General features: G+C 40.4%; 1 protein-coding gene across 15 annotated transcripts in view; it reads left to right on the top strand.

Annotated features, from left to right (window-relative positions):
* Positions 1-8788, top strand: part of arvcfb (ARVCF delta catenin family member b) — a 315865-nt gene that overhangs the window by 222530 nt on the left and 84547 nt on the right. For all 15 annotated transcript variants that reach the window (XM_043715403.1, XM_043715405.1, XM_043715417.1 and 12 more), the window contains one exon: positions 3361-3860. In XM_043715403.1, coding sequence (XP_043571338.1) covers positions 3361-3860 — 500 coding nt within the window. The remainder of the gene's footprint in view (positions 1-3360; positions 3861-8788) is intronic.

Here is an 8788-nt window from a genome sequence, read left to right as displayed (position 1 = left end):
ATTCCTGAAGAAGGGCTTATGCCCGAAACGTCGATTCTCCTGTTCCCTGGATGCTGCCTGACCTGCGCTTTTCCAGCAACACATTTCCAGCTCTGATCTCCAGCATCTGCAGACCTCACTTTCTCCTCTTGCATATTAAAGTTGAGCTTTCTCTGCACCTTCTCTGTAAACTATACTCTACATTCTATTCTATTACTCTGGTGTGCTTATGCAAGGAATGCATTGCCTGGATAGCATGCAAAACAATACTTTTCACATGACAATAATGAAACAAATTAAAGCATCAGTTTTCATGTGCGTACTGACAACAACTCGAACCACCTCTTTTGATTTCTTTCAAGTAACAAGTTTGCTTACATCAGAAACAAAAACAGAAATAACTGAAAGACGTCAGCAAGTCTGGCAGCGTCTGTGGAGAGAAACCAGAATTAACCTTTCAGGTCTTAACCTTCAGGACTGATGGTAGTTAGGAAAACATTGTCTTTTATGCAGATGATGGGATGGGTGGAGGTGTTAAGGAGTAAACAATAAATGGAGATGGGGCCCAAAGAGAGAGAGCTGCAGTTGGACAAAGGAGTAAGTAATGGTCTGCGTAGGATAATCAATGTCTCCTAAAAGGCACTATTATTGGTAAACAATGGGTTGTGTGGAATAGCAAAACATGTGAGAACAGGGCCTGGTGTGTGGGGGTTGGGGTAAGGACAAGGACTTAGAAGGTGCGTCAAGCCCTAAAATTGTTGAACTTGATATTGAATCCAGAAGGCTGAAGAGTTTCCAAACCGAAAATTTGTGTTATGTTGAGCTTCACTGCAGCACTGCAGTGATCTTGAGAGACACATGTTGGCCAGGGAACACAGTGATGTGTTGAGGTGGCAGGCAATTGAAAGTTCAAGGACCTTTTTGCAGAAAGAACGTAGTGAGTTGGTTCTTAAACAATGACAAGAGACTATACAGGAAAGAGAGAGAGAGTTTAGTGGCATATTGTAAAGACAACAATCATTCCCTCAATGTTAGCAAAACAAAGGAGCTGCTCATTGACTTGAGGAAATGGAATGGAGTCATGGTCCTGTCTGTATTAGGGGAAGGCTGAAGGGAGGGGAGGTGAAGAATGTGTCTGGTGGTAGCATCCCATTGGAGGTGGTGGAATTATTGACTAATGATGTGGATGCTGGTGAGATGGTAGGTGAGGAAAAGGAGAAGATACCTTATCTCTGTTGTGGGCAGGAAGAGGAGGGTGAGGGTTAAAATGTGAGAGATGGGATGGACCCAACTAAGGACCTTCTCAACTATGGTGTTGAGGAAGGAGGTGGTGAGTTGCAGGTTAGGTGAATTAGCCATACTAAATTGCCCGTAGTGTTCAGGAATATGTAGACTAGGTGCATTAGTCAGAGGAAATATAGAGTAATTGGCGTAGGGGAATGGGTGTGGATGAGATACTCTTCGGAGCATCAGTGTGGACTTGTTAGGCCGAATGGCCTGTTTCCATACTGTAGGGATTCTATGATGGGCATTTTGGAGGCTCTCTTGTTAAAGTTGGCGTCATCAGAACAGATGCAACGGAGATGGATGGAGGAACTGAGAGAATGGAAAGGAATCTTTATAGAAAACGGAGTGTGAAGCTGTGTAATCAAGGTAACTGTGGGAGTTGATGGATTTGCAAGTTGGTATTAGTGGCCAGCCTATCCCCCGAAATGAAAACAAATGACAAGGAAGGTAAGGGAGAAGTAAGACATTGTCTTGGGAGGTTGAGAACTTGCATCAGTGGATGAGCACAATCTCCTACCAATTAATCATTGCAAAGGTTAACAACAATGTTTTGGTTCCTGGCGCAAACTCTGAACTGATTGCATCCCGCTTGTGGCAACTGTTTAAATGCTGAACTAACTGTTTGTTTGCAACTTTGGTTCCTGTTTGACTTTAAAGTGAGGCTCTAACCACATGTTGAGCCATCACTGCCTGTTTACAGTTCTGTAGTATGAACTGATATTGTGGCTGTCTCAGCTTGTATATTACTGATGCCCTTATCCATGCATTTATTAGTTCAAGAATAGATTATCCCAAAGCACTCTTGATTGGCCTCCTGTTTTCCACTCAAATTGGTTATCCAGACCTCTGCCCAAATTCTTTCTTGCAAAGTTTTTTGCACCCTTATTATGCCTTTATTCATTGAATTAGGTTGGTTCCTGATTCAGCAGGACCTTAATCTTTAAAGGCATTGTTGTTTTTAAATCCTTCTGTGGACTTACCCCTTCCTAACTTCAGTTCCTGCAGTTCCACAATCAGCTGAGATATTTGTACTCAGCGAATTCTGACTTGATGAGCTTCCCTGAATTTAATTTTGCCATTTTAACAGCTGTTTCCTCAGTTGCCTAGACATTTGACTCTGGAATTCTTTCCCTAAGCCTCTGCCTAACTAACTTTCTTTGCCTCATAAAGCTCTCCTTTGACCAAGCTTTTGGCGATCTGCATTAAATGCTCTGTGTGAAATCTTAATGGTAAAATTCCTGTGAAACTTGTCATGATTTGGAGATGCTGGTGTTGGACTGGGGTGCACAAAGTTAAAAATCACTCAACAGGTTATTGTCAACAGGTTTAATTGGAAACACTAGCTTTCGGAGTGCTGCTCCTTCATCATCACAACCACCTGATGAAGGAGCAGTGCTCCGAAAGCTAGTGCTTCCAATTAAACCTGTTGGACTATAACCTGGTGTTGTGTGATTTTTAATTGTGAAACTTGTGATATCTTAGTATTCTGAAGGTGGTACATATATACAAGTTTTTATTCTTTTTAAGTCCTCAAATTAAAATGTTATGCAGGCTTCTGAAAAAATCTGCATCTCTGAAGAGAAAACATAATGTCTGATGTTTCAAGTGTTATGAACATCAACATCATCAGTAACGTATCCTATTGTTTTACCGAAACTAAGTACTGAAGGTGGTGGAGATCTGAAATAAAAAACATTTTTAAACCATGTTTATTGATCTGCTGTTAATCCTCTTGAGTAACATCTTCATTCGATAACTTTTATGCTATGAGTTAATTTGCTAACAGTTACCTATTTTTGCGTAACAGGAGATAATGTGTTGTTGGAAAAGCGCAGCAGGTCAGGCAGCATCCAAGGAACAGGAGAATCGACGTTTCGGGCATAAGCCCTTCTTCAGGAAAGGCTTACGAAGGGCTTATGCCCGAAACGTCGATTCTCCTGTTCCTTGGAAGCTGTCTGACCTGCTGCGCTTTTCCAGCAACACATTTTCAGCTCTGATCTCCAGCATCTGCAGTCCTCACTTTCTCCCATAACAGGAGATACAATGGCTGCTCTTTAATAAAATGATCTCACTGTAATTCTGTTTCTATTTTAGAGGTTACGAAGATCCTATTGAAGCAGAGATCATTGAAGATCGGATTCCATATCTGCCAGGAGTGTACAATGCGCCACTAGCTCAGCCAGAAAGGGGAAGCATGGCCAGCCTAGACCGACTTGGAAGACACTCACCATCAATAGACAGCATCCGGAAAGACCCTAGGTGGCGGGACCCTGATCTTCCAGAGGTTATTGCAATGCTCAGTCATCACCTTGACCCTGTTAAGTCAAATGCTGCTGCCTACCTGCAGCATTTGTGCTACGAAAATGACAAAATTAAAAAGGAAGTTCGGCAATTGAAGGGTATACCTATTTTGGTTGGACTTCTGGATCATCCAAAACCAGATGTCCATCGGAGAGCCTGTGGTGCTCTGAGAAATATCTCGTATGGTAAAGATCATGACAGTAAAGTTGCAATTAAGAATTGTGATGGAATTCCTGCTCTCATTCGATTGCTCAGGAAGACCAATGACATGGAAGTCAGAGAACTAATTACAGGTAACCTACAGCTAAAATTATATATTTTCTGGAATTGAACATCACATGTTGCATTCAATACAGAGAATTTGTCTATCTTCAGATGATTGTGTAGAATTGCAAGTGATCAGCATGTTGCTTTCAGCTGGGATTGGCAATCCCAAATGGTCAGTTTCTTGAAATTCAGTGCCAAGCAAATACTTAGCAATTTCCAGCTGGTGGTGAATTTTAGAAGTCCTTGTTCAAAGCAGGAAGGATACAATTTATTGTTCATACAACGGATCTTCTAGCTGAGTGGCTGTTTGCCAGCTGGCAGATCTCAAAAGCCATTTCTTTACAAGGCTGAGATCTGAAACCTTGCTTCCTTCTCTTCAAAGGGAAGATTTGCCAATGGAATTGATGACATTGGGGGAGAGAAGGTGAAAAAGGATAAATGATTTGTATTGAAATGCAGTGTTTTCCTCAGTGTTTATGCAGTTCATTTTCCCAATTTAGAAGTGACTTTCTGCAATGTTGAATTGGCTGTTTTGTTATAGCAACAGCTTAATTAGATTTTCCAATGGCCCATCTAGTTTTATGTTTGTTAGGAGTTTTTGTCTTGCTTTTTGTTCAGTGTTACCCATGTAGCAGGGTTGGGTGGAAAAAAAGGGGCAGCTCAGTGGTTAGCACTGCTGCCTCATAGTGCCAGAGACCTGGGTTCGATTCCAGCCTCGGGTGACTGTGTAGAGTTTGCACGTTCCCCCTGTGTCTGCATGGGTTTGCTCTGGGTGCTCAGATTTCCTCCCACAGTCCACAGATGTGCAGGTTGGGTGAATTGGCCATGCTGAATTGCCTATAGTGTTCAGGGATGTGTAGGTGTATTCGGCAGGTGTAAATGTGGGATAATGGGGTAGAGGGGGGTGGGTTACTCTTCAGAGGGTTGGTGTGGACTTGTTGGGCCAAAGGATCTGTTTCCACACAATAGAGTTCTATGATTCTAAGCAATAGGTCTATTCATATTTGTGATGAGAATATTTTTTGCATATGCAAAGATGTAACAAATTTTGCCTCATACTCTGAGTGTGAGGTCATAGTGTTTTAATTTGATATGGATATGATCCTTTGTTTATGTGATTAGAAAAATTATGCTTTGTTTAAAACCTCATTTGAGAACTACTGTTATTTTTAATCCTAAATAGAATAGTTAGATATTGGGATTTAAAAAACGTGGGCCATCTCTAATCCATGCAATGCTGAAATGTAAGTTTATACCTAAATGTTCAGACAATGCTACCATAAAGTAATGATATCTTGCAATGAGGTCTCCACAAAGTTAACTATTTTCGGATCCTCATTTGATACTTGATTTGGTTAAAATTGGTGAATGTGAGACAGTATGTGTGAGGCATGTCAGTCAAAATTATTTAACTGAATTGACAAAAAGCTGAAATCTGAAGGTCATATTTTACCCTCTGCTATTTGGTCTCTCCTCCATGTTGAAACCACATACAATTTCAGTTATGCATTGAAGTCCTTGTATCTTCACATCAGTACTGTGGGAATGCCGCATTGTTCTAAGTGCCTTTTTTTTTTGTCTTCGATGTTTTGGCCCATATTGCTCCAGAAAGTAATAAAGCAAATGCACAAGTCATTCACCTTGCTGCTGGGTTGCGGCCTGGTTGTAAAGTAATTATCATGTCTGCCTATTTAACAATAACTGAACAATGTATGCATTATTTGGATAGCACTGTCTCAGAATCCTGACAAGACTATTTGAAACTGTATTGTCTTATTCCTTACAATTCGTCCATAGTTATTCATGATTGTAGCCTTCATTTGCCATCAGGATTTAAAGGTAGATTTTGAATGGACTGAGAAATTTGGAGGAGTGGAAAAAGAGAGAATAGTTCTGCTTTAGTGTTCTCTGCTGTGAATAATTTGGGACATTGCAGAACATTGTCATCAAGGAGATTGTCTATTTTGGAGTAGTACACAAAGAAGAATGTGGAGTATGCATTGAGACTATGGCAGTGTTGTTTCCTGTCCAGATGAGGATTGCATGTTATATAACTGTTTGTCATATGCAGTCAATCAATCTTGTGCATAGATGTCTGGCCCTGTACATGCCAAGGTGGTGATAGTTTGCTTACTTTTGATGGTACAATTATTGACTAAGACTGATAAAAACAGACTGACTTCCTCTGCTAATAGTATCATGGGATTTTAATATTGCCTTGCACAGGAAGCTGATGCTTAATAGCTCATCCCAAGAGCTGCAGTTTCAATAATGGATTACTTCTTACTGCTGTGTTAGACCATCAGTCTTTAATTAGTAGGTTTGGGTACAGGGCCAGACATCTATGCACAAGATTGATTGACTGCTCCTGGCAAGAAGGTAAATTCTGCTACTGTGGCTGGATTCCACTTCAGTTACAAATTTAGTTAACATATCCTTGGAACATGCATGCTGAATAGACAGTAGTGTTTGGCAGCCAGTTGATATATAAATAAAATCTAGGGGCCTGTACAGGGAGAGACATTATTCATAAAGTTACAGCACGCCATAGAGGAAGCACATTCTTTGTCTATTCTTCACAAAAAGAGTAGCTCAATTTGGCTGTAGTCCCAGAAAAGGAAAGATGATTTTGAACACCCTTCCAAAGAGCCCTCCCCCACAACCTTAGTCTGTGCAGTGAAGACTGATAGGGTGATTGATTTTTTTTTATGAAGACTTTGCAGATGAAAAGTTAACATTTCTTACCAGAACAAAATTTCATCAAAACTTTCATCATTGTCCATAGCAAGATGTCTTGGGAGGGGGGGGGAATCACTTCTCACAAGTTGATAGAAAGTCCATATACCCATGACAGTACTGCAAAATAGCTTGGTTTAGATTTGTTTAAACCTGCCCAGCCTGATCCTCTTTATTGTAGTGAGGTTGATGAATGACTTCAAGTAATTTCATGCAGGACATTGTTTTGGTGATAAACTAGTTTACTGAATCTGTTCTGGAGGGCTGACTAAGGTTCAGATATCAATTTGAATTGGAAACCATCTCAACTACAAAGGTACTTGCCTGTTTTCTCTCTTCCCCTCACTTATAAATCAGGAACTGATCATAAATAGGAAAGAACGGTTGTCTGATGAACAGGGTTACTCAGTTATAGAAATATACACCATAGAAAAAGACCCTTCAGTCCAACTTGTCCAGGCAAACCAGATATCTGAAATAAATCTAGTCCCACTTGGCCCATATCCCTATAAAAATCCTTCCTGTTCATATACCCATCTAGATGCCTTTTAAATATTGTAATTGTACCAGCTTCCACCACTTCCTTTGCACACATGTACTACCCTCTGCGTGAAGTTCACCCTTCGGTCCCTTTTAAATCTTCCCCTCTCACCTTAAACCTACGCTGTCTAGTTTTGGACTCCCCAAACCTGGGGAAAAGACCTTGCCTATTTACCCTACCTGTGCCCCCTATGATTTCATAAACGTCTAGAAGGTCACCCCTCAGCCTCCAATGCTCCTGGAAAAATAGCCCGAACCTGTTCAGCCTCTCCTGATAGCTCAAACACTCCAACCCTGACAACATGCTTGCAAATCTTTTCTGATTTCACAACGACCTTTACTGAATGCTAACTGTCAGTATTTTCCCTGTATCTTGAGCAAAGCGTGGTATAACAATAGAAACACCAAAGAACTGCAGAAGATGGAAAGCAGAAACAAAAACAGAAATTGCTGTTTAAACTTAAGGCTGGTAGCAGGACCTGTGGAGTGAAAGCTGAGTTCATGTTTTGGGTTCAGTGATCCTTTTTCAGAACTACCAGACCTGCTGAGTTCTCCCATTGGATTTCTGTTTTTGTTTTTGATATAACAACATCTACATAAAAAAGAGTTGCACCCGAGATGTAGAGCTTCAGCCAAATCTGCTATCCTCTTCCAAAAAATGGCAGTGGTATTATTCACCTCTTACTAAATTCTTAAAGATGTCATTGATAACACAGAAATTTGCCTATAGTAAGATCCTAAAGAACCTGATTTGAAATGAATTTGATCACTTTTATACGATTGAGAGAGTCTGTCAATAATCTTGCATATGGCTTTTCTTTATAGGAAATCTGGATGTGTTCCTGAGTTCTAGGACAAATGCACAAACTCTATGATTGTAAAAGGTCTCACAGATTATTGGCACAAACCTATGTTTCTAAACTATGTAAACTGTTGGAATGCTCTTCCATTGATTTGGCAGCATCTGTAGAGAGAAACAGCAAATATTTTAGGTCTGTGATTTTTTTTTAAAAATCAGGAATAGTGTTGAACTAATTTGGAAGTTGTTTTTGTTTGATGCAATAGAGTAGGTTGTTGGGAGAGCTGTTGATCTTATTTTGTGATCTTCCAGAAAAAAATGTGACAATAGCTTTCTGGGCAAGGTTAAAGCTCAAGGAATAAATCGAACAGTAGGAACGTAGATATAAAATTGACTTGTAACAGGAAACCGGAGTGGTTAATGGTTGATATTGGGACCCTGTGTTCTTTCTGATGTGTGTATATATAATTTACATAGACCTTGGTGTACCAGGCACAATGTCAAACTTGTGTAGGAATATGAAACTTGGAGGTATTGTAAACCATTTGTGACGAGAATAGTGCAAAACCTTAAAAGAATATAGACCACTTGTTGGAATGGGCATAAATATTGGATTTGGCACTTGGTAACGAACCAGGACAAGTGATGGGCTTGTTAGTGGGTGAACATTTTGGTGATGGTGACCACAATTCTGTGACTTTCACCTTGGTTATGGAGAGAGATAGGTGCGTGCAACAAGGTAGGTTTTACAAATTGGGGGAAGGGTAAATACAATGCTGTAAGACAGGATCTGAGGAGCATAAGTTGGGAGCATAGGTTGTCAGGGAAGGATGTCGTGGAAATGTGGAACTTTTTCAAGGAACAGATACGACGTGTCCT

This window comes from Chiloscyllium plagiosum, chromosome 25, assembly GCF_004010195.1.
Source record: "Chiloscyllium plagiosum isolate BGI_BamShark_2017 chromosome 25, ASM401019v2, whole genome shotgun sequence".
Lineage (NCBI taxonomy): Eukaryota > Metazoa > Chordata > Chondrichthyes > Orectolobiformes > Hemiscylliidae > Chiloscyllium > Chiloscyllium plagiosum.
The sequence above is the reverse complement of the archived record's forward strand: the minus strand, read 5'-3'. Positions and strand labels throughout refer to the sequence as shown.